The 25,815-nt window shown below is 41.7% G+C and overlaps 1 protein-coding gene across 2 annotated transcripts in view; it reads right to left on the reverse strand.

Annotated features, from left to right (window-relative positions):
- Positions 1-10,557: 10,557 nt before the first annotated feature.
- The window catches only part of CFAP221 (cilia and flagella associated protein 221), a 31,167-nt gene continuing 15,909 nt past the window's right edge, over positions 10,558-25,815 (reverse strand). The window contains exons 11-25 of one of the 2 annotated variants that reach the window (XM_054971921.1): positions 24,969-25,080; positions 23,499-23,586; positions 21,534-21,623; positions 20,966-21,061; positions 20,291-20,381; positions 19,628-19,764; positions 17,973-18,053; positions 17,057-17,164; positions 16,468-16,629; positions 15,710-15,868; positions 15,491-15,591; positions 14,508-14,600; positions 13,890-14,000; positions 13,070-13,135; positions 10,558-11,175 (exon numbers count right to left, since the gene is read on the reverse strand). In XM_054971921.1, the coding sequence (XP_054827896.1) occupies positions 11,052-11,175; positions 13,070-13,135; positions 13,890-14,000; positions 14,508-14,600; positions 15,491-15,591; positions 15,710-15,868; positions 16,468-16,629; positions 17,057-17,164; positions 17,973-18,053; positions 19,628-19,764; positions 20,291-20,381; positions 20,966-21,061; positions 21,534-21,623; positions 23,499-23,586; positions 24,969-25,080 (1,619 nt within the window). In that variant the 3' untranslated portion in view covers positions 10,558-11,051. Of the gene's footprint in view, positions 11,176-13,069; positions 13,136-13,889; positions 14,001-14,507; positions 14,601-15,490; positions 15,592-15,709; positions 15,869-16,467; positions 16,630-17,056; positions 17,165-17,972; positions 18,054-19,627; positions 19,768-20,290; positions 20,382-20,965; positions 21,062-21,533; positions 21,624-23,498; positions 23,587-24,968; positions 25,081-25,815 lie in introns of both variants that reach the window. The other variant, XM_054971920.1, reaches the window with a different exon arrangement.

The raw sequence follows: 25,815 nt of genomic DNA on the forward strand, positions 1-25,815 counted from the left end.
TCTAGATAAAACAACGAGTTGGTTTAAAAAAATGTAAAGACTGCTTAACAGAACATTTACTCTTACAGTAGATCTGCCTGAACTTTTCATAGTACATCTGCAACCACATTTAACAACATTTAACAGAGACAATGTGATGTTGTGCGTAGAGTGTTGGACAAGGTATGGGGAGGCCCAGGTAAAATACCCACTCACCATACATGTCACTGGATGATGCTTGGGCAGTCATTCTCTCTCAGCCTAACCTACCTCACAGAGTTGTTGTGAGGATAAAATGCAAGATGGGGAGAATGTTCTGTGCTGCTTTTGAGTCCCCATTGGGGAGAAAGGGCGGTTAAATAGCTAAATGAAAAAAATACATTCCTGCCGCCTACAGGTGGGAGGGCTTACTTCTTACACGCTCAAGGGTATTTCAACAGAGCAATTAAGTGGAAGCTTTGCTTAACAATTAGGGTCCATTGCAAGATGTCAGCTAACCGTTCGGAGCCAAAAGAATGGCCAACTAGCAACTGCAGCAACATCTAGCTGATATGGAGAAGAACCAATACCATGGACAGCATGATAAGTCTCTGATAATGCCTTATCCCTCAATGCATTCTTCAAAAGTAGATTGTAAATCGTGGTCACCCAAGACACTGGAGTGCACTGTTCAAAGCAGAGGGCAATCAATTATTTTCTGTGCCAATGATAAAGGGGCCAAGTCATTGTGACTTGTGTATTTTTCTTTACAATACTTTGGTTGAGGGGAAAGGGCAACAAACTGCCATGTCCTATTGTGAAACTCTATCTGGCTTTTGGCCAGTGGTTCTAGCATAGTCTGGATCCTACAAAATTAAATAGGTTCAAGAAAGATTAAATGGTAACAGATGATCAGGCCCTGTAAGTCAGAAATCTCTTCAATTTTCTGAATTCTGAGACTCAATAAAATAATGGTATCTTGCAGTACAATCCTAAGCAAGAGTTACACTCTACTAAGTCCATTGAAGTCAATGAGTTTAGAAGGGTGTGATTCTGTTTAGGATTGCATTGTTATTGATTTTAATTTCATGCATTTTTGAGGCAATGGGCTGGTTCCAAAATGCCATCCATGGAGGTCTGCTAAGTGGATGTGGCACTCCCGGGCCGCAGCAATAGCCACTTAGCTGGGGGCTGGGATTTGCCTCCCCAAAGGAGGGGGAGGCAGCCTGGGCTTTCTTGGGCATCTGGGGATGATGTGGGGATAGAGACAGAGGCTTTATAAGGCAGCTCTGCCCCCCAGCAATCCAGTTGCGCCTTGTGCATTCATACATTTTTGAGGCAATGGGTTGGTTCCAAAATGCCATCCGTGGAGCTCTGCTGAGAGAAAAGAATGTTCCTACCTTTTCCTCCTGCTGTAGCTTTTTGAGCTTCCTAAAATGCTACTCATGGAGGCCAGGGAACCCTCAGGAAAAGCATGGAGGAGCAAAGAACATTAGGAGGGGGCTATGATTTATACTATAACACACAACCCCCGCCCCCAGGAATATGACAGGAAATTAAATAAACAAATTCATTTGGGAAGAATAGAAATTAAACCTTTGCATCCTCATTCAGCAGACTGAAAAAATTTAATCAGGCAGCACATGTGGCTAGTAGTCAATAGCAAAATGATATTAATGAGGCTATTTTAAGCAGCCATCTAGCAAAACCTGATTGAATTTGTTGAGAGGCCTCAAAATCTTTCAACTAATTTGACATACTTAGTATTTAATCATTACCTTATTAAAGCTAAACAGTAACAACTTTAATAACTGGTCTATTAAAACAACAATAATAAGAGTTGGTGAGTTCCCTATTTTGTTAATCAGTATTTGGGGCTTTATTATCATACAATTTAAAAGAAACGTTATAGTCTCTCAGGTTTTAAATTTGTTCTCATAAAATGAGCTGATTTTGTGTTTTTCTTTTCTCCCTATAATGCTTAATTCATTTAAAAGGCTAGGAACACATATTGCTCTTTACAAGAATTAATACTGATGTCCAAAGTGCATGATGCTTTCCCATGGACATCAGCGAATGAAAACCATTAGTATTTTCAAAAGGCACATTTAAATTTAATAAAGACCACAAATGTCCACTTTTTATACAATCATGGGTGTCAGTGAAAAAGTGCAATTTGGAATTTCATATATTAGGTTATCTATTAAGATTTTTGCTATTGCTTGCTTTCAATCTGCTTCAAGCAAGCAATAGAGAAAAAATACATCACTTAACCTGTTAATCCCATTAAAACATGGGAAATTAGGCCGATTTGTTGAACTGAACACGAGCAAAATTATTTGCAGTCATTCATTTACATGTAATTTCCTCAGGCTTTGTTCCTACTCCTCACTCACACTTTGTATTTGGACTAGCTGCCACTGCAATAGCTGTTGTACTTTCAGAGCCGGTGTGGTGTGGTGGGGTTATAACTGGGGAGGCCCATGTTCAAATCTCTGCCTCACAGGGTTGTTGTGAGAATAAAATGGAGAAGATGAAAGCCCTTACTTTCTTGGAGGAATAGATTGTAATGAAGTGTTTTGTCTTACCGGCTTTTTAAATGGCTGCTTCTGGTCTAAGGTCTATTATGGACAGTTCTTAAATCTGTTTGTATTAAATGGCTTGCTTTTATATATATTAACACATTTTAAATGTAAGCTGGCCTATGAAGAAGTGGCATACAAATATCCTAAATAAATAAACTTTGCTCTGGGATTGGCCTAGAGCAGGGCCAGTTTTATCATGTGTAGATGATAAACGTAGTGAGATGGGGATTTCCTCCACGTGCATCTTTTGCTGCAGGTATGCTTGTAGCACGCAGTCATGCCTGGTTCTCCCGCTCTTTGGTCTGAGAGCAAGACAGCTGCTTGGAGCAAAATCATGTCAGTAGTGAAGACTTACCTATTTTTGCCTACATCTCTCCTTTCCTCAGCATACAGACAAACCTACTTGGGTGCAATTTCCAATAACACCTCAAGAGTTGTGTTTTTATGCAGGTTATAAGAAACCTTCTTCTTGCACCTGCACCTGCTTCATGGTGGTGGAGAAAACAAGTTTAAGAAAATCATAGACTTTGCTAAGGAAAGTTATGAATCTATCTCTAGTCAAACTGCAGCAAGTAGTAATGCCTGAAATCAGAGCAGAGCCTGTCTGCACAACTTGCTGGGTTGGTTATTTATTACTGTTCAGCCAGAATTCCTTTGTTCCTGGGCATGGAGCAGGGGTCACTGGGGCAGTCGGGGAGGGGGGGGGCGTATTTGTGAATTTCCTGCATTGTGCAGGGGGTTGGACTAGATGACCCTAGAGGTCCCTTCCAACCCTATGATTCTAGTTTTGACATGGTCAGACTTCTGTTCAATAATTATTCCTCCTTACATGCCTATCCACACTATTCATATTTCTCCTGCATTGCCAATCTGTCAACATTTGCAGGGTGGTCTGCACTTCTGAGTGGATCATTCATTCTTGATTAGATCTCATTTCTCACTTGTGCTGGAACACACCTTGTCTTTGGCAACAAACAAAGCAATCCTAGGCAGAGTTACATCCTTTTAAGATCACGGACTTCAGTGTATTTAGGAGGGTGTAACAATGATTAGGATTGTACTGTGGGCCTTTGACCTCCTTTTGTAAGAGCTGCTCCCCCTTGTGGCTTCTGCTGTATTCATCACTGGATATAAATCTCTCTGATAACCGAATGTAACTAATGAAGTGAGTTCTAGCTCACAAAAGTTTAGACATATAATAAATGTGTTAGTTGTTATGGTTCTACAATACTCTTTTGGGACCAAATTCTTACAGCTGGCAATCCCAGTCCCTGCATCTTCTTTCTGCCTGTGGTGAAATGGCTCTTTACTCCAGGTGTGATGGAAAGTACCACCAACTTGTAGCCAACTTATGGCAACCCCTGCTGGTCTGTTCAAGGCAAGAGACTAACAGGTGGTTTGCCATTGCCCACCTCTGTATAGCTACCCTGGTCTTCCTTAGTGGTCTCCCAACTAATTACTGACCAAAGCCAAATCTGCTTTGCTTCTGAGATGTGATGAAATTGGGCTTGTCTGGGCTATCCAAATGTAAAAATTTACAACTAATGTTGAATTTACACTCTGGGGATGCTCAGAGGTTAACTAAAACTGTCTTGACAGGTAATCAAAACCTGCAGAACAATGTTTCGTTCTTGCTTTCATTCTGCAAAGGTTGCAGAATTCCAAATCAGATGCTGATGCAGCTAAACAGAAGGAACAATAGATCTGTGCCTGGGGTGCAGCACTTAGTTAATGAGGGTAGCAGAAATAGAGTTGCCAGCCACCAGGTGGCAGCTGGAGATCTCCAGGAATTACAGCTGATTTCCAGGTGACAGATCAGTTTCCCTGGAGAAAATGGCTGCTTTAGAGTATAGACTCTATGCCATTATACACCACCGAGCTCCCTCCTCTCCCCAACCCCAGCTTTCTCTAGGCTCCACCCCCCAAATCTTCAGGAATTTCTCAACCTGGAGTTGGCAACCCTAAGCAGAAACCTTCTGGAATACGGTTGGTAATTTTCCACTGGGAAGCAGGGGAGATGTCTCACAGAGACATATAGCAAATCACTGCCCTTGGTGGGTGATCAGAATACATAGGGAAATGAAAAAGGTGAGAGAGACTTCTAGGGAGAAGGCCAACAACATGGTGGTAAAAGGTAAACATGAAAAGAGCCGGAAAAAGAAATTTTACAGTTTTTAAAAATTATTCTGTCTACCTCTTAATTCACCATCATAGGTAGTATGTTTTAGAAGTAGGGTGAAAGAATATGTGGCTCCCATTGCAGCCTTTTTCCGGCAGTGCCCAGAGCCTCACCAACGTTAGGGTAAGATCTCTCAGCATCCCCTTATACAAACAGTTAAATACTGGAAGTTCATACCAAAATACCACAAATAAAGTCCTACAGAAGCGGTTTCCCTATTTATACCACTTAGTATTTGTGTTCCCCAGTTTCTTTGAACCTATTGGTCTCACATGATTATAAATTCCCAGTCTCCTTGACTTCAGATTCTTGCTATGCCTACATGATGACTACAGTCTGTGACATACTGAGGGAGGCAGTTGCCACACTGAACCAAGATAGCCAATATCCCTAATATATAAAAGGCAAGCCATGTTGCCAACGACTCACCTTTTATCCTGGCGCAGGTGCACTGAGGGGCCTGTGGGTGTGCCTGTCAGTGTACGTGCATCCCAGCACCGAAGCCGCAGGTGAGCCAAGCAGAGTCACACACCAGTACAGGCTAGTGTAAAAACTATTTACATTTATTTACAGAACATATAGTTCACAGTCATTCAATCAGACAAAGTGCTGCGCCAGCCAGTCTGTTTTACAGCAGAGAGAGACTAAGCAAAGCATATACACTTATATACATATCAGCACTGACAATTATCCAATTAGCCATCATGCTGAGTCATTTAGCTCCTCCTGAGTCATCTATTCCCTCCTGTATTGCATCATCCAGGCAGGGGAGGAACCAGACCTGACCAGCTCGAACCAAACAGCACATTCAGCTGTTAGGAAGCTGTCAGTGATCATGGCCACTAAGTGCCTGCTGTCTTACAGCAATATTGTCTAAAGCAATATAATGCTGACACTCCTTCTAAGACTCAGGCTCTTAGTTTTAACCATTGTTTAAGTTTTTTAAACTTTTCAACAGAAAGACATTTGGTGAACATATCAGCTACATTGTTCTCTGATTCACAATGTTGTAGGATTACAGGCCCTCTGTTTACTGCTTCTCTCACATTTTGATATCTGATATTAAGGTGCTTGCTTCGAGTTTTGACCCCTTGATTGTCAGCCAACTGCTGAGTTGCTGTATTATCGCAAAACACCTTAATAGGTAATGTACAGGTTATTTTTAAATCAGACATCAGTTGGTGCATCCATTCTAATTGAATCACACAGTCACTGATGGCAGAATATTCAGCTTCACACGTACTAGTGGAGACATGGGTTTGTTTCAGAGATTTCCACATGACCAAGGCATCACAAACATAAATGGCATAGCCAGTAGTAGACCTTCCATCTATTCTGTCTCCCCAGCTGGCATCACTGTAAGCTAACAATTGTTGATCATTGACAGTATCCAGGACAAGTTTGTGTGTTGCAGTACCTTTTAAATACCTCAACAACCTTTTTGCAGCTACCCAGTCCCTTTTGTAAGGACATGCACATTTTTGACACAGTAAATGTACTGCCATGCATATATCAGGTCTAGACCAGCAAGCAATATATAACAATGACCCCACAAGTGACTGATACATTGTTTTGTTCTCAAACACAGTATCCTCTGCCTCTTTTACATAGCCAGTGGTCATTGGTGTGCTCACACTTTTGGCATCAGCCATAGTGTACCTTTCCAGTAGCTGCTTTATTTTTTCCTCTTGGCATAACTCAAAACAACCATTTTTATTCTAAGTGATTTCCACACCAAGATAGCTTTGAATACTGCCCAGATGTTTAACTTTAAACAGACCTTCTGTGGTATGCATGAACCAATTTAGCTCAGCATCTTTGTGGAACAAGAAACAGATATCATCTACATAAATCAACACAAAACAATCATTGTTTTCAATACATTTGTGAAACAAACACGGATCTGCAATACTCTGTGTAAAACCAATTGCAGTTAGTGCTTTACTTAGGCATTCATTCCATGCTCTTGCACTTTGTCTTAATCCATACAAGGCTTTGTTGATTTTTAGAACTAAGTGTTTGTTAGTGCACTCAAAACCTAGAATTTGTTCCATGTACAGGTCCTCATCAATGCTGGCATTCAGATACGCAGTTGTAAAGTCAAAGTGATGGACTTTCATGTTATCTACCCCTGCTTTACACAGTGCTGTTTTTAAAGTGTCTGCCCTGACTGTCGGAGCAAAGCATTCGTCATAATCCACTTCTTTAATTTGCGAGTACCCTTTAGCTACCAATCGTGCTTTCCTTTGTACCCCACCATCTGGCAAGCGTTTTAGTTTGTATAACCATCGGCAACCAATAGCATCCTTGTTAGTTGGCAGCGTTGCCAGTGTAAATACTTTGTTATCTGCAAGAGAGTTATACTCTGTCTGCATGGCTTCTAGCCAAGCTTTTTTTCTCTTTTTCATCCAGAGACAACACCTCCTGAAAATTCCTTGGCTCTTTAACATAAACATAATTTATGGCAGTATCATAACCATAGCGAACTGGAGGTACTCCTTTTGTACTTCTACTAGATACTCTAGGCTGTTGCCTTTCACTCTGCACACCCTCAGAGGAATGTTGTCTAGGAGAAGTTACCTCCTGTTTTATTTCTTTTGTTTCCTCTGAGCTTTCTGAAAGTGGAAACATAACCTGAGAAGGCAACTCATTTGCATGTATTCTGAGCCAGTTTTGGTCCTCACAAAAATTAGCAGACCTGCTAAAGCTTAACGTGTGTTGGTCATTTGCAAACCTGTAAGCTTTCATTCCTGTTTGATACCCAAGGAAGAGGAGCTTCTTAGCCTTTGCTCCTCCCTTCCTTCTTTGGCTAACAGGGATATTTACCCACGCCTTTGCACCAAAAATCCTCAAGTATCCCAAACTGGGATCTTTCTTATACAGTACCCTGTACGGGATATCATTTATGGATTGTGTCCAAAGCCTATTTGCTACGTAACAAGCGGCTTTCAAGGCTTCTGCCCAGTAGGAGATAGGTAAACCTGCATCAGCTAGCATTGAACCCATCATTGTTTGCAGTACACCTCCTCTACGTTCTGCCACACCATTTTCTTGTGGCGTGGAGACATTTGATACCCTGTGCCTTATACCTTGAACCTTTAGCCACTGGGCAAACTCAGAAGACATGAATTCACCTCCCATGTCTGTTTGCAAGGCACATATTTCACAACCCAATTGCTTTTGCACTCTACGTGCCCAATATTTAAAGGTTGTGAACACTTCTGCCTTTCTCTTCAGTGCAAACACCCAACCAAACCGGGAATAATCATCAACCAATATGAGAGCATATTTGTTGTTTGAGTGACTGTTAGCATAAGGCCCAATTACATCAGCATGTATCAGAGCCAGCGGTTTGTCAGACACTCTATCACTCTTTTTAGACACAGGAAACGCTTTTGACTTGGTGCATTTACAGATATCACAATCTAAATAATTACTGCACTCCTCCACTCTCTCATTCCCAAGAAATGCCAGTGTCTTTTTGATTGTGTTATAACTCACATGCCCAAGACGCCTGTGTAGTAAGTGTATACATTTATGATGTGGGCTCTTATTTGTCACTGATTTCACCCCCACTACCTCATTATCAAGCACATATACATTGTTATGCAATCTCCCCACAGCCAGTATTTGGCTGCCTCTTGCTATCTTGCATGATTTGCCAGCAAAAGTAACAGTAAAGCCAGCCTTATCTAAAGCAAAGACACTGAGGAGATAATTTTCCAGTGCAGGCACACACAACACACCTGTGAAAGTGTGCTGCAAGGCAGGAAATGTCACACTGCCCTCACACTGTACCTTGGAGTTTCGTCCATCTGCCAAACTCACATGCTGCAAACCTGAAGGGTGGACGTTCTGTAGGAGGCTCTCACTCTGGCAAAAATTCTGAGACGCGCCAGAGTCCAGGATCCAAACCCTGCGTTCAGCAGCCACATCAGTGACTACCAGTGTAGCTTTCTGCCTTTGCACAGATTTCTGAGGCTGCCTCCCACCTCCATCTCTCCTCCTGACATCTGGACAATCTCTTTTCAGATGGTTCATTGATCCACAACAGAAACACCTCCGGACCTTGAGAGCCACCTGCTCCAGATCTGCACGCTGTCTTCTGCTGCTTTCTCTCCCTCCACCGTTGCTGCAGCCGGCTCCTTTGGTTCCCTCTGGTCCAGGATGGTAACAAGCGTGGGAAGAGATCAACTTGCTCTCCCCCTTCCTGGCTTCTTCCTCTAGCAGCCTGCCGGTGACATAAGCCAAGGTCAGCTTGTTCGTCTCCAGGGTCTCCAGGGATGTTATCAGCATGTTAAACTGCTCAGAAAGGGAGCTCAGGATAATAAAAACTTTGTCCTCTTCTGACACATTTTTGCCTCGCTGCTCCAGCAACTGGAAACAAGTTGATAAGGCATTTAAGTGAGCCTGCACAGACTCCCCCGGCCGCATAATAGTTCTATACATGCGACGGGTTATGGCAATCAAAGACCCAGCCGTTTGCTGCACATAAATTGCCTTCAAACTGTCCCATGCATCCTTAGCTTTTGCCTTACCAGATACGTGCACCAGCTGGTCGTCTGCCACACTCAGGATGATAGTAGCCAAGGCCTTCTGATCTTTGGCATCGTCCTCTGCTGTCGGCTGATTTGGGGGAGAAGCAATGTAAAGCCACAATGCTTCTCTTTTTAGATAGTGTTCCATTCGGAGTGCCCAGACATTATAGTTAGTGGAGGTGAGCTTATCTACCAGCAACGCCGCTGCTGCCTGTGCCATAATGCCTTCTGTGTCTGGCACTTGTATATCAGCTCCACTCATGTCTTCCTCCGACTCACTATCTTCAGACTGGCTTGGACTGTCTTCCTCTGTTTCTCCAGCTGCTGTAGACATCCACTCAGCCACTGGATACACAGCTCACCACACCTCTTTCCGGCAGACCAGCCTCGTTTAGAACCTCCAGGGCGCAGCGGAAGCGTGCTGGGCCCATAACCCTGTCAGTGTACGTGCATCCCAGCACCGAAGCCACAGGTGAGCCAAGCAGAGTCACACACCAGTACAGGCTAGTGTAAAAACTATTTACATTTATTTACAGAACATATAGTTCACAGTCATTCAATCAGACAAAGTGCTGCGCCAGCCAGTCTGTTTTACAGCAGAGAGAGACTAAGCAAAGCATATACACTTATATACATATCAGCACTGACAATTATCCAATTAGCCATCATGCTGAGTCATTTAGCTCCTCCTGAGTCATGCTGAGTCATCTATTCCCTCCTGTATTGCATCATCCAGGCAGGGTTGGAACCAGACCTGACCAGCTCAAACCAAACAGCACATTCAGCTGTTAGGAAGCTGTCAGTGATCATGGCCACTAAGTGCCTGCTGTCTTACAGCAATATTGTCTAAAGCAATATAATGCTGACAGTGCCTGCACCAGGCCTCTGAAGGGCTGCAGAGGCAGCAGGGAGGCCCAGTGCAGTGGTGCAGCCCTCCCAAGGCCCCACAGTGGCCGCAGAGGCAGTGGGAAGAGGAGGACTGTGGAGGTAAACCTGGTGCGGCGACGTGGCCCTCCCAAGACCACGCAGCAGCTGCGAGGGAGCGGGGAGGCCCAGGGCAGTGCAGCGGCCATCTCGAGGTCCCGCAGCAGCTGCTGGGGTGCCAGAGAGGCCCTGCCTGGCAGCACGGCTCTCAACAGGCCCCACAATGGCCATGGGAGTGATGGAAGGGCCTGACCAAGAGGCGTGGCCTGGGAGGCCACTTTCTGCTGGGAGCGGGCCCCTGAATCCGTTTTCTAGAGCCCGTTGTATTTTTTTCACACAATGGGCTTGGTTGCTAGTATAGAAATAAAGAGTGTAACAATTTATCTGCATTTTATTTTAAAGCAATAATATTCTCTGTACATAAAGAGATATAAAAATAATTCATTACAGTGAACAAGGGTCTATACATGCAAGCTAAGCAGTAAGCTTGTATATAGGCAAATATATAAGTATATATATACATATCAACATGAGAGGTCATGGGGACTTTTGGAGATAACTTTACTATACTGCGTGTGATAGTAAATCAGCAGGCAATCATTGATATTTATTGGTTACTTCAGATTTTTTACCCAGTCACCATCCCTCCCAATCTGTATAGGCAAAGATAACCTCCAAACCCTGCTAATCCACAACCAGTTTTCAGGAGTATCAACTGAAAACAGATTCAAGTTCCTGCCAATGGAAGGAATTTGCAAGGTGGATCTCCCTTCCCAATTCTCCTATAATCTGTCCCCTCCCTCCACCACAGCCAGGCTACACGAAATGTTGGAAAACCTTCACATAGAGCTGCCAGAGAGACAGCACTTAATCCAGAATTAGGTGTTTCTGGATGGCTTTTTCTTTCAGTTTCTCTAGGTTTTCGTGCATCCTTCGACCATATACGTTACTCTGAGCTTGAAAATACCAGTTCAGAGTATCTCTCACGTCTCTGCAAAGGGATAAAGAAAAAGTTCAGTAGTTGCTTGTGGATCAGCTAGAGGAAACAGGGTCCTCTTCAAATAAATTAAGATGACCTGCTGAGCAGCGTTATGGCTGGATTTCCCCACCCAGAGGTCCCTCTTAATCTTATATCACCCAGGGTAGTGATTCCCAATGGGGCACCCATGGGTTCAGGGATACCTACCAATAGGCTTCCTGGTGGCTTTTTGTTTCTTTCCCCAAACACCTCTTTCACAAAGCTAACAGCCAGTCCTGGCTACCTTCAACTCATTGAAACAGGAGGTGCTTCAGAAGTCCATAGGAAGCACCTTTGGTCCGCAGGGAGTGTCCAATGGAAAACACCTACACCCTTCATTGGAAGGTGCTTGATTTGGAATCTCCCAACATTCTGTAATTGCTTCCCTGAGTAGCCATTTTGTGATTGATCCTGCCTCCCATGGGGGCGCCTCACTACCCTCTCTCAGAATCCCCAAAGTGCCCACAGGCTTAATACGGTTGAGGACCCTCAGCTGTTTCTGCAAGTGCCCAAAAGCATTCTCAGAAAACAAAAGAATGGATTGGTACACTCACGCACACACACAAAACATTTCCAGTCCTAGTATACACTAAAGTATACAGTCTTAGTATATATTAGTATACATACATTAAACCCTAAAGGGTCAGCCCAAAACAGTAACGTATCTTTCAAGAAGGCTATTTCATATATCATATTTTAGATGCTCTCCTAAAGCATACATCTAAATTAGTAAATAGTGAATGTGATAAGCAAGTGTTTGCAAACATGCTTGTGGTACAGAAACCCATGATGGGATCCAGGATGAGCCAAGGTTCCTCCTGGAGAGTCAGTGCTGTGGTCAACTAGCGTTTACCTCTGTATAATATGTGGTTTTGTCCTAACATCCACAGAGATCTGTTTTGCTAATCTGGATTTCACATCAAGAAACTCAGTTTGTCCATAGCTACCAGTTAGGACTAAAATTCATCACCTTGCCTACTTGGTCTCCAGTTCCTTTCTTGTCACAACTGCAATGAGCAATGGTGCTTATGATAAAAGCTTTATATTTTGCCTCCGATGCACATTTGGCATTCCCAAAGTTCTTTACTTTTCCTGTTCAGGAACTGAATAATTTTTCTTTTGTTCTATGTTACGTTGTATGGTGATATATATTGGAAATCAAGCAGCCCAAATTCTTCAGTCAGAAATTTGTGTTGCACAAATGAAGGACATTTGTAAAAATGTTACTTATATTTTCTCATTTATTTCCCTTTTGAAATGTGGATTTCCGCAGAATCAGATGCTGAGAATGGGGCAGTGGTGTGACGGATATAGTATACCGCAGGGCAATGCTTGTGCAAGTCTGGGAAAGGAACTGAGGGTCATGGACAGGGACGGGGACATGTACAAGTGCATGAACCGGGCTCTCTTGAGCACTGGAAGTCTCATTCAATACTTATGGGGTCCTTTACTAACCACTGGCTCCTTCTTCCTCCACCTGCCAAGTTTTTTTATATAAACCTAAGGACAAGAAACCTTCAAAAAAATTAAAAGGCGAGACTATCAAAACTTTGGATATTTCACCAAAATTTGTACTAAAACATCTGATCCAGAATGGAAGACATGCACATATCCAAAGTATGATGTGATACGCTTACCTATTTTTATACTTGAGATCTATTGTATCTTGAACTATTTAAAAAAGGTAGAAGTAGGTCATATTTAGATCCCTCCTAATTTTCTGTGATTCTATGATGATCATTATTCCCCTATCATAAAGCCCAAATAAATGGGAAATCTTTCTAAGTCCACTGACTACAATTTAGCATTCTACAAAGCACAAATCAACTGAAATATCAATGCTGTTTTAAGTTATATAATCACTTACCGGGAAACAGGTACAGAAGTATTCATAGATATGTAGGAAGCATGCTTAAGGTCTGCATTTGTGTCACTAGAAACAAAAAGTAATTCTTAATTACTACAAGTTTATTAACAGCCCAGACCTACTCAGAATTGATTTCAATAGGATTTGCAGGTAAGTGTGCATAGATTTCAGTCAAACAGTACAATCCTAAACAGAGTTACAACCTTCTAAATCTACTGAAGTCAATGAGTTTAGCAGCAAGTCAGTCAGTTTAGGACTGCACTGATAATCTTGCACAACTCATTTCCAGAGGAACGTACTGACAGAACTACTTCTCACCATTATCTTCGCTGCTTTGTCAACCGCACTACAAACATATAGCTTGGCTATAAGAACAGAATATCTTAATCAAATGCACATACAGTAAATCAGTTTCCTTTGTCATTACAAATACTTCATTACAGAAATCCAAGCAGTCTTTGATTTAATACTGGTGGTGCAGCAAGCTTTCAAAGTGCACAGACCCCTTCTTCAAGCAGAATAATTCTAAGCAGCTTGAAAACTAGCCTACCTTACCAACAGGGAGTCCAATAAAATCTCATATCCTTCTGTTTCTTTGCTGCAAGCAAAACACTCATAATGATTATTGATTAAGATAGCACTCTCTATTCAAGGCATTCACGGAATGCTAAAGATATCCATTTGCAACACTCAAGATGTAGGATGATAGGCAAAAGTTCATTCAGGCAACTAAAGAGGCTGAGGCTAGTACATAGTCTGTGGGCAGTAGTTTGGGAGTCAGAGCACAAGTTCCTTGCCTGTTTTCTGAATGGTCTCTTACCTTCCTGTTTTTTGTGTTTTATTTTTATCATTGATTGAGTGGTCAGTCTGTGGAAATTCAGCTTTTATCATCTTGGGTGCAAGTACCACAGTAGCCTCCCCGCCAGTATCTCTAAAAATCAATACATTGACATCCACTTAATTTTGAAGCTGTTTTTAAAAAGAGAATGCAAATTGATTGCCAATTATTTTCCCCCATTCACAAGTAAGTGCTGGGCATGCAAAAGCAATTCTGCTTGCTTGGCATTGTTTGCATACATATGTGATTGGATCAGGAGGGCAGCCGTGCTAGTTTGTAGTAGCAGAATAAACTTTGAGTCCAGTAGCACCTTAAAGGCCAACAAAATTTTCCCAGCTGCAAGCTTGCATGAATCGTAGCTTACTTTGTCAGATATAGCAAAGAGTCCAGTAGCACCTTTAAGACTAACCAACTTTATTGTAGCATAAGCTTTTGAGAACTGCAGCTCTCTTCATCAGATGCATGGAGGGTATGAAGAAACTGGCCCGAGATATATAGGTGGTGAGGGGAGGGGGGAGAGGGTGCAAAGATCCTCTGGAACTTTGTCAGATATGTATGGCTGTGTGAAATCAAAATGCAAATCCTAGAAAGCAAACTTACTCATCCATGATATTGTCCTTATCTTGTTCTGGTAAGTTATCCAAAATAGAAGGTACATCTTTTGGAAGTATGTCTGCATTATAAGGGTCAGTGCTGTGGGAAACACAACCATGACAAAGGGTTAAGAAGAGAATATGATAAATGTCATCCTGCTTGTTCACAATGTTGTCTCTTTTGCTCTTCCTTTGCTTTTGTGTAAAGTCAGCAAATACATAAACAAACAACATGTCATAAAGGACTCTGTATTTACATGATGGCAGCATTTTTTAAAAAGCAATATTAATTTTTTGAACAAAAAGCAAAACAAGAGCAAGGAGAGCAGCACATCTATTCCATTACCCTCCTTACATCCAACATGCATCTTTCTGTGTTTAATCTGTTTTCGCTTCCACCTAACAGTCAAATTCTATAAAGCACAGCGCGTTGTGCTCATAGCCCTTTGTCCCAAGTACCTGAGTCAGTCCGATCAGCTTTCAGCACTATGTAAGTTCCTTGGTCTGCTCATCAACCATCTCCCCCTTCCCTCACCTGTGTCTATCACATTCTTTTAATCTCATCCTTTCTCCAAGGAGCTTCCAACGGGGTACATGGCTGAGTGACTAACTCCAGGCCACCCAGTGAGCTTCCTGGCAGAGTGGGGGCCTGAACATGGGGTTCCTCAATTTTAGTCAGACATCACATTGGCTCTCTGACCTAGCTGGAGAGTCCAATTCAGCCAAAACACAGTCCCCGTGCCACATGCCTAAATCATGCAGTCACTGCCAATTAATCAGCTAGAATAAATGTCCAAACTTGGCTTTAATCTCATCATGTCTCTGCTTAGATGAGGTACTGCATAACTAAAAGAAGTCACTTGCCAATAGCCAGAAACTTCTCAGCAAGGATCTTCAGCACCCTCCCAGAAAACCAACTGCTTCCAGTCATCTATCAATGCAGATCTTCTAAACAACAATGTTTTGACAAACATGATGTGTCTTTCTTACCAGAAAGGTACCATTGTGCTGTTCAGAGCAGGAACATTGGGTAAGGTTGAATGAATAACCGGTGGGAATTTTCTCCAGTTAGTTATGCCACAAATGACTTCCTGAAATGACAGCAGCCACACCCATCAAAACAAGGCGCTGACCATTTTTGCTAGTCCGAAGAGACGTACTTTCAGTTGTTAGGGCTCTGGTGGTATCATGGTCTTCAGAGAATCTTACCTTGGGATGGAGAAAATTCTTTTGTGTAGTCAGAACACTGGACTTCAGCGGGTATTTCCTGGTGAGTGCATATTTTGGATGAGGGCAAAGGTGATAGTCAATGCTGCTTTCTGAATAAGCAAGGGGCCGCTTGAATTCATGCAGTCCTGGGCTGGGATTCTGAACAGAAAATAGTGATACTGAATAAGAAAATTCTGAGCTACATGAGCAGATCCATCACACACATTTTAGACTTCTTTCTTAAATCTGTCTGAGTCTTGTGACAATCCTCACTTCTTTTGAACTCAATGAGCAGACAACTAATAAATAAGCAGGAAATTGCTGCAGCCCAAGGATACATTCCATGATGACAATAATGCCTCCCTGTATTGAGGACCTGTAGCAATGTTTAATGTCTGCATCCTTCTTAACCTGAACCTGTGGGAAGCTTGGCCAATTTGCGCATCCCAGCAAGAGAAGGAAGGACCTGACCATGGAGAATTGTTACAGCAAAAACACAGGGGGAGAATTGTGGCCAATCAGTCCTGGATGAAATGGTCCACTGAACTGACTCCATTTAAGGCAGCGCCTTCTGCAACAGACTGTTGTAGAAGTATCTTCATTTTGATATACCATCAATGAGTGAGGCCCAAGCACGTGTGAATGTGTAACAGATTCAAGGTAATCACTCTAAGATTCTCCATCAACAATATTAATTACATACTATGTTCTCCTTCCTAAAGGGGTATTTACTCAACTCGCACTTTTTTTATACTTACAAAAATTTGAAGTGGATGTTCTTGTGGAGAATGAAGCAAATGCTCAGGAGCTTTAAGGTTTAAGAGGGAGGTTTCTATTTCCAAGGATTCATCCTCTTTTGACTGGAACAAGGCAAGGCGCAGTGTCTCTTCAGAAGCAGGCAGTACTGGGATCAGCTCTTCCTGATGAAAGCAAGAAAGCATATGTTTAGGAAAGAAGTTTTTGTTTTGCATTTGTTCCATCACTGGATGGCGGGGGAGGTGGGTGGTTCTTGGAAATATCTCTGCTCCCTTCGTTACAGGTATTTAAATCAGGACACAGCCAGAAATGAGTGTCAAAGGGGGAAAGCTAAAGGGGTTTTGGTCTTTGGCTTTCAGCCTATGGTTCTGAGTGAGTCATCCCAGTGGACCCATGGCTAGCCCAGGATATTGAAACTGTATTGTATATATTTTCTTATTTGTCTATAATATATTTGTTGTGCTTGTAAGCTGCTTTGAGTCCCCAATGGGGAGAAAAGCAGAGTGGAAATGTTTAAATAAGTAAAAGTGAACATAAAAGATTGAAACTCATTTTTTAAAGCAAAGAGATGACACTGGACCAATTAGTTACCTCTGCACCCTTCCTCAGAGTCTGAGAATACTTTGGAGCTTTGTAGCTGATTGCTGCATGATGTACACAGAACGGCTGATATGCCATAAGCCTGTAATGCTGAGGGACCTGGGATCAAAGGGGGGAAAATATAGCAAGGAAGACGTTCTTAAGAATCTAGTGAAACTATCCTTATCAACATTCATACAGAGTACAGGAGATGCTTACCCAGTTTTCCAGCACCCCTTAAGCTATTCAAGCTAAATCTGATTGTATTATCTATGCAATTGCAGAGGTCGATTCAAAAGTTTCATTGTACATCATGTGAAGACAGAAGAAATCTGAAAATCAGCTGATCCAAATTTATGCACTGGTACAAAATGACTTAAGTTGATTCGTGCATAGGGGAGATTTGCTATAGGGCTAAGGAGATCACTATTATCCCTCTCTACAACTCAGTCAAGACAGGATACTTGCCTGCAGAGAAATTTAGTCCCATGGCCTCTAAAAAGTCTCCACTGGTCCAGATCTAAATACTTGGACTTAGTCAAATTGTACCATGTACGGCAAGTAACCAGACATAGAGGAAAGACTTTTAAATCAGCGCTCCCACCCAATATTCAAGCTTTGTTTAAAAAATAAAAAAGATCTAGTAAAACTAGAAACATGTCACAGCCACTTATCCACTTCTGAGCATGCTGTTGCCAACCTTTACTGCTTTGTCCTTTAAACCACATTAAGGAAAACACCAGACAAGGGTTGGATTGAGACTACATTTTCCATCAGCAGAACTGAACTTTCCTGCTTTCCCTGTCCCACTGCAGCACATTGCTCTCCATGAAATTCTGTTCCTGGGGGTCAAGGGAAGGGGGAATCACTGGAAATTGTCAATTTAGCCTGGATTCAACCCAGGGATTAGTGAGCGATTGTATCTAACCTTTAGTTCAAAGAAGTGGTGAAGTTGTTTAATCTCAGCTTCAACAGACTTGACAGGAACTGTACCAAGAACTTCAGGTAGCTGAAAAAATACAGTATATATGTTGACAGCCAATTTTTGCTCATCATCCAGCATGAAGCAGGCTGGCATGCATTTTGCACATTTAATAACTTTTCTTCTTTGCTTTATTTACTATATTTACTCACAAACACTTCGGGAAAATAAATCCATATGCATTCAATTACTAGTTTAATGTCATGCACGACAGAGAGGGACGCTTACACTGGGAAAAGAGATAGCAAGGAAATACAAACAACTGGCTGCACCACATTGCATTTGCTGCCATTTCCAAGGATGCCACAGGTAAGGGACAAAGGCTTGCAATGAAAGGTGTGGTGTCTGCGATGATCTAATTCACTCCCACCAACAGCGATCCTAAATATCCAGAGTTACCCCACCCAGTGCTGGCCCTTCTACGGCTGCAGAAGAAGGGCTATGTACAGCAATCTGGTAGGCCCCATGCCTTCGTACTGTACTTCCTTCCTTGCCCATGGGAGCAGTGGCTTATGAGAAACTGGCTCCCTGGGGTTCCCGTTGTTTCCACTCAGAGATCCCGTAGGAGCTCCTCTGTCCCCCAGTAGATGGTTAAGTTCTAGAGAAGCATCTCCATCCCTCTCGGATCCAAAAACCTTATTTTTACAATGAAGGGTATTCCTTTCTATCTTTTGCTCCTTATTATCCTTTGTCTTCTGACCCTTTGATCCTCTACTCCAGTTGCTGCAGTTAGGCTAAAATAGATCTCATTAGTCTTTAAGTTCCCCTGGGCTAAGACTCTCCCCACTTTTTTCTAGTGCTAACAAACTGGATTTGACAGTCTTGCCTATGTCAGATGTGAAACCACAGGAAGCTGTCTTCCCAAGTCAAATGAAAACACATGCTGGACATGTATTTTAAGATACATATACATTGCTTCTCTCCCCAGTGGAGGATCCAAAGTGGCTTACAACGTAATTCTCCTTGACTATTTTGACCTTACAGAGAGCTGTGCTGTAAGGAAATGGTTCGGAGAGATATTCTGGTAAAGGGATAGGGACTGTAGACTATGCTACTTCATACTGTGTGTTGCTGCAAATATGCTCCTACTGAGTAGTTTCCATGTTGTTGAATATGTCATGCTAAATTGCTTATGTTTAGTTTCACCATTGTTTCAGCTCAGTATCAGATTTCTGCTAGTTATCAGATTTCTGCAATTCGTACCCTATTTGTTTATTTGTAATCTGCCTTGAGTCTCAGTGAGAAAGGCAGACTAGAAGTAATGTAAACAAATAAAATAAATAAACCCCCCCTGAGGAGGAAGGTAAAGTGACTGTCCAGTGTAACTCAGCGAGGTTCCATGGCAGAATGGGAATTCAAGTCAGACACTCTAATCACTGCACCATTAAAAACAATGTGTTCATTGACACTGAGAGATCTCTGTCTTTTCGTGCTACACCTCTGAAGATGCCAGTCACAGCTGCTGGCGAAACATCAGGAACTACAATGCCAAGACCACGGCTATACAGACCGGAAAATCCACAACAACCATCATTCTCCGGCCGTGAAAGCCTTCAACAATATAATGTGTTCACTGCTGGTGCCATTGTGATAGTACTTACCAGTTCATCAGCCCATCGAAGTGGATTGTAAGTGGGAAATTCAAAAGGCAGGATGCGATGTGCAGTCAACAGAAAAGGCACTTTCTTATCACTCTCATCTATGGCAGCTGTGCTGACTGTTCTAACACTGCTACTTCCTGCTGAATCAGGACAAACACTTGGTATGAATGCTAAAGCTCGTGAGTGTAGCAAGTACAGGGGAGTGACACAACCCCTGCTGTCACCTTGATCCCACTGACTAGAGAGAAAATGTCCCCCAACAGAAACTCTTTGAAGACCTCAGTGGGAACCAATGATTTTTCTGGGACCACAGCAGATGGCTTCGTGTCCTCATTGCTTGATTCCACAGTGCTTGTGCTGTTGTACCCCACCTGCTACAGGACAGGCCAAATGATGGAAGCAATCTTATGGAAGGATGTTCTAGCTGTTGAATACTAGTTGTTGAATATTAGTTATTGTTAAATACTGAATAGCTGTTGAATACTAACAATGAAACCCTAAGCAGAGTTAATCCAGTCTAAGCGCCCATGGCCATGAGGCAACTCTGCTCAGGATTTTCACTATGTAAACCGCCTACATTAATGTGGCTTTAAACTGATGATTAAGACATCTTCTCTGGGCTGCAGTAATTCTTTTTCATAATCTCGAGTTACTTCTATTTACCTGATACGAATGTTTCTTCCTCTTGATCACTAGTTCTACGTAGTCCAAATAGTACATTTAGCTGGCGCTTTAGGCGACACTGAAGCAGAACCTGGAAGAATTATTTAAAACTGAAGGAAAACTGTTAAATAAACTTTCAGCACTAGTCTTTGAAGTGAGATTTGGAATATTAGCATTTACAGTTTCTTTTCTCAACTTTGATTCTTTGATGGGCATTTGATAACTCTAGAATGGAAAGAATGAACTCTTAATGTTGGGACTCTGTTTTTATAAAGAAGTGCAGGTCTGAAACCTATCCAAGACATCAGTATTTGCAAATGAAAATATTTTTCTTCACATTCATTTTATGGTTTAAAAATTAACAATTTCCTCTATTAAGTGCATATAGAGACTTTTCACAACAGAGATACTTTTTCCTCACAAAATGAATGAGAATTTTTGTGGGCAGGGAGATGTCTTATCATCCATTAGGGCTACAGCTTCACAACAGACATTAGACCAAATGGATTTTTCATTTTATTTTAAAGAATGTTATATTTTCTATAAAATTTTATGAATTGCCCAGCAAAACTGAGAAGGCCTCAGAAATGAAAACTATGCCTGCACAGTACGTATATGCATATACTGATGCAAATGTACTCATATATATTTACCTGAGGCAATTTGTTTTAGTACCTTTCGAGCAGCTTGCCGGAACCGTCGCAGATTCCAGTGTCTGTGGTCCCAAGGGTTGTTGAGGAGGAGATCAAATGTAGGCTCAAATTTTGGGCACTACACAGCATGGAAAAAGTAGAAGTAAATCTTTGGAATGAATTCAATTTCTCCTTAACAGCAGCATATTTAGACTGGAGAACAACATCCAAAATGCAATTTTATACACATCCACTTCAAGGATCCCAGTGGAACTTATTTTGAAGTAAGCGTAGTTGGATTGCAGTTGTAACCAAATGATCAACAATATGGGTCCTTTCTTTCTCACTGACTCTTTATCAACCATCTCTAAATAGCAATCAGTTATGAATTCTCTTTAATCTACTGCTGTGTCAATCATTTAAGACGCACACCCACTCTATCAGATAAAATCCCCAAGTACATGGGCACTTCTCCCCACAATTTCCCTAACGAGAGACATCAACAAAAGACACGGGACAACTTTACTTGGATTGCCTGACATGAATGCAAAGAGCTTCTTTCTTTCTGCTGTAGTCCTCATCCAACATTAGTCTCTGATGCAATAACATACCTCCTGGACCATTCGGAGGACACGCTTGACAGAGATTTCTACTTTCTTCCTTTGAAACTCCACCTTCATAACGGGATCTCCTCTTTTAATCTAGCTTGGCATCATTAAAAATAGATCTGTATCAGTATATTAATTGATCCTTAAACAGTCTTACATTTAATGCTAAGTAAAACAGAAGCAGTGCAATTCTAAACACAGTTACACCCTTCTAGGTCCATTAAAGTCCATGGGCTCAGAAAGTTTTAACTCTGCTTAGGATTGCATTGTGTAGATTTTCCAGGAAGCTTTATAGTGCAAGTAGGCCACAATGGTCAGGTGCTCCATGCCATGGCTTCTAACCCCCCAAACCCACACACAGCCCTGTCAGAACAATTTATTAAAAGGTGTATGAGTGAGCTGCAGTGCCAAGTCTTAAGTGATCATTTTTTAACTAGACAAAGTGTTTAAATTTTTATAGCCCCTTCCCAATAAATGATTAAAAAAGCAGTTTTGTTTTATAGCAGTTTTGAGTTGAGGGCTCAAAATTGTTACGACAGGTGACTCAGTATGCCTTAGACATTTGGAGGGGGAGACGGAAGCTGTATGTCTGTCTCTCTGTGTGTATGTGAGCCAAAACACACGAGAAGAAATACCTAGATTCAGCACGTGTTCTCTTACCTCAAGGTTTGCCGGGATCTGTAGGCGTCCTGGAAGCTTAAAGTTTAGCATTTACAGAGCAGCAGGAAGGGAAATACAGGCGCCTGTATTTCCCTTCCCCTTCCTGCTGCTCTGTAAATGCTAAACTTTAAGCTGCCAAGACACCTGCACTTCCCAACAAACCTTGAGGTAAGAGAACAAGTTTAGCATTTACAGAGCAGCAGGAAGGGGAAGGGAAATACAGGCGCCTGTATTTCCCTTCCTGCTGCTCTGTAAATGCTAAACTTTAAGCTTCCAGGATGCCTACAGATCCCGGCAAACCTTGAGGTAAGAGAACACGTGCTGAATCTAGGTATTTCTTCTCGTGTGTTTTGGCTCTAAGTTACTTTCTTGATAAGTAAGCTGCTGCTTCTCTTTGTCTAAGGTGAAAACACTTCCTCCTCTCTCTCTCTGTTTCCTTTGAGAGATTCTCTCTCACACCTTGTGGCCTCCAAACAGAAAGGCTGCATCTACCTCTCTCACCCCTGCAATGGGGAATTTCCCTCTCACACTCATGAAGCCATCATGCTGAACTAGTTGGCTGTGGTACAGGGAAAGTAATGCTTTACACTGGGACTCTTTCTTTCTTTTACAGGATATTGTTGTGAATGGAAGCTATCTCAATAAACTGCAAGTTCTATTTTTCTACAATTTAATTGCCTAAGATTTAATTACTGCATATTGGAGGAAAATGCTTCTGACTGAGTAACTATGCTACCAAACGAAATATAACTATTTCTAATAAACCTACAAAACTCCCTCAAGTGAGCTGATAATTGCACTGAGATATGAACAAAAGTCTCCTAAAATTTACTATTTGTCACTGGACCGTTACTATATGTCAATGGACCATGATTTATATTTGATAAAACGAACTCTGCACTTTATAGATACTGTTCAATAATTATAGGCAATGGAACTGCAATAATTACAGCAAAGTCCTGAAAACCTGTAAGTCACAACTGGTTGGTTTTTATCATGTCACAGTACTCTCCCTCTACCAATAGTATAGATAGCTCCCTTCCCTGCCTGATCTTCTATTTTCTTTAAACATTACATGTGATCTCTGAAGACAGGGTCTGCACTATTCAGATCATCAAAATACTGATAACGGTACTTTATTCAAAAATCTCAATATAAGAGCACCAGGTGAGAGACCCACCCCTCCCATTCCGGTAGGCCTCACCTTCCTTACCACAGATAGTGGGAGCTGTTCTCCTAAGCAGGGCCAACTACTATGTGAAATTATAATCCTATACAGTAATTTTAAAAATGAGGAGATATTCTAACCAGGTACTGCTCTTCAGCTCTCTGCCGATCTTCCAGAACCTGATCATGAAGAACCAAAGACATTGGATCTTTCCCTAAGTGAACTTGCCTGCATTTAAAATGGAGAATAATTTTTTCATTTAGAAATCCCACTCAGCCAAAACAAACAAACAAATAATGCTTCCACAATCCATATGGATGAAATCAACTTGATACAAAACTGCTGCAGATTTTGCAGAGCATGTACCTCTAGGGCCAAAACAGATGTGATTTGTGAGTTTTGTAATCAAGAATCTAGACCTAGATTGGAACAGCAGTTCAAAACTTTTCCCCAGACCATTTCCCCAACTGATGGCTTGATTTAAATGTGATGCTGGTGAAGTGTGCTAATACACTGCTTTATATGGATAGCGGTCAAGTTTAAAGGGAATATTGCAAGTGTGCAAACTCCCTGGGTGAGTTCTTTTGCCTCAGCCACTGTCATTTTAAAACTAGGCCTAAGTCACCAGCTCCTCCCCACCACATCTTGAAGCTACTATTAGGCTTGTTGTGGAGGAAGGGAACAGTTATGCCTGCTGTCCTATCCCATCCAAGAAGGGCTAGAGGTAATTTGGAGGGGTTACACTGGAAGAACAGAGAGGGTTAAACACTTCCTCTCTAGAGTCACTATTCCAGTATTCCAAACATGTTTTTTTAGGTACAAATGCTTGGAGATCCAATCATTAATCTCCCATCTGCTTAGACCATAAGGACTTGCCTGCCATCACTATGTCATCACATGTTTTCAATCAAATACAGAACACAAGTAGACCATAGATGGCTACACACTGTGCTGATTTGGACCAGTTATCATATTGTACACATACGTTTCAGAATAAATGGACATGAGCAAGATCCAATCAAACTTAGAAATGTTTAATTTCCATTAATTTGAATGTAAGAAATAAATATGGGTTGGATCTCACAACTACCTTCTGCCAAGTGAGGAATCTCGTTCCAGAAGAAGTAACAAGAGCAAGACTCCTCATTTAGCAGACGGGAGTTGCAGACGCCAATGCTGCATGCTTAACTTTCTCCTATTAAACAAGAGTCCAGTAATACCTTAAAGACTACCAAAATTTATTCCAGCACAAATTTTGTTGAATCAGGGCTCATTTCAGCAAATGCACAGAGTGCCCCACTGAAATTAAGAATTTTGGCTGGATTGTTTTTCTTAACCTTATTGTTTGCAATACAGCCTAAAGCCATTTATATTAGCACATGAACAATCTGTAGACCAGTGATCCAACGTTTTATCAGTGATATTTGTTTTTCAGCTACAGAGCAAGAAAACATTTTTTAAAACCTGAACACTGTGATCTTCTTTGTACTACTCATAATCAGATACAAACTGGGTACAAAGTAACATATTCAGTAAGTATCAAGGACTTGGTACATTCCAAGTGATTAAATTCATTTCTCCCCTCTTGCACAATGCAAGGCATCTCTCACCATTTAAGCTGATTTATTTCCTCTTCCTGGACACCCTGCTTGACTTTCAACTCAAAGACAGCATCTTTCACCTGCCTTGTTTTGGCTCCTCCATCACTCTGCCCTCCTAAGACTGCAGGACACAAGTACCAACATGTATTAGAAAGGAAATTCAAGCAGTGCATAAAATAACTCTTCTGAACTATTCAGTTTAGATTGGTCTTTAGGGGACTTTGAAACATGAAATCTGTACAGATCAGACTGTTTCAAAAATCTGTTTAAAGAAGATATAGTCCTATCATAGGATAATAACTCTGACATTATGAAATTGATTGCCCAAGCCAGCATTTCTCAAGTTCCACCAGACAACATCTGGGGTTCCACAAGAAATTGTGGACTAAATAATTTTTTTTGAAATACTATTAAAAGTATCAAATATCCCTCAAAATATTTTGGTTATTAAGGTTATATTTAGTTGTATTGTGTCTGTGTTTGTTTCATATTGCTACAGAGCACTGACAATACAAATGACAATAATTTAACAGTAACTGAATGATGCTCCCCACCATCAACTGTTTCTGGTCCTTAAGCATTTTTAAATGTAGGGGTTCCTTGGGATTTGAAAAATTAATTAAGTGGTTCCTCCATGGATAGCCCAGGCAAGTCCGATCTTGTCAGATCTCGGAAGCTAAGAGCCAAGCTAGAAGTGACGAATTACACTTGAATGGCAACTGAACAGACTCACATGTATTCCTCCCTGTTCACTTCCGCTCCACACAATCACGTGGAGCGCAAGTGAACAGGGGGGAATACATGTGAGTCTGTTCACTTGCCGTTCAAGTGTAATTCGTCACTTCTAGCTTGGCCC

The sequence above is a fragment of the Eublepharis macularius genome, chromosome 2 (assembly GCF_028583425.1).
Source record: "Eublepharis macularius isolate TG4126 chromosome 2, MPM_Emac_v1.0, whole genome shotgun sequence".
In the NCBI taxonomy this organism is placed as follows: Eukaryota; Metazoa; Chordata; class Lepidosauria; order Squamata; family Eublepharidae; genus Eublepharis; species Eublepharis macularius.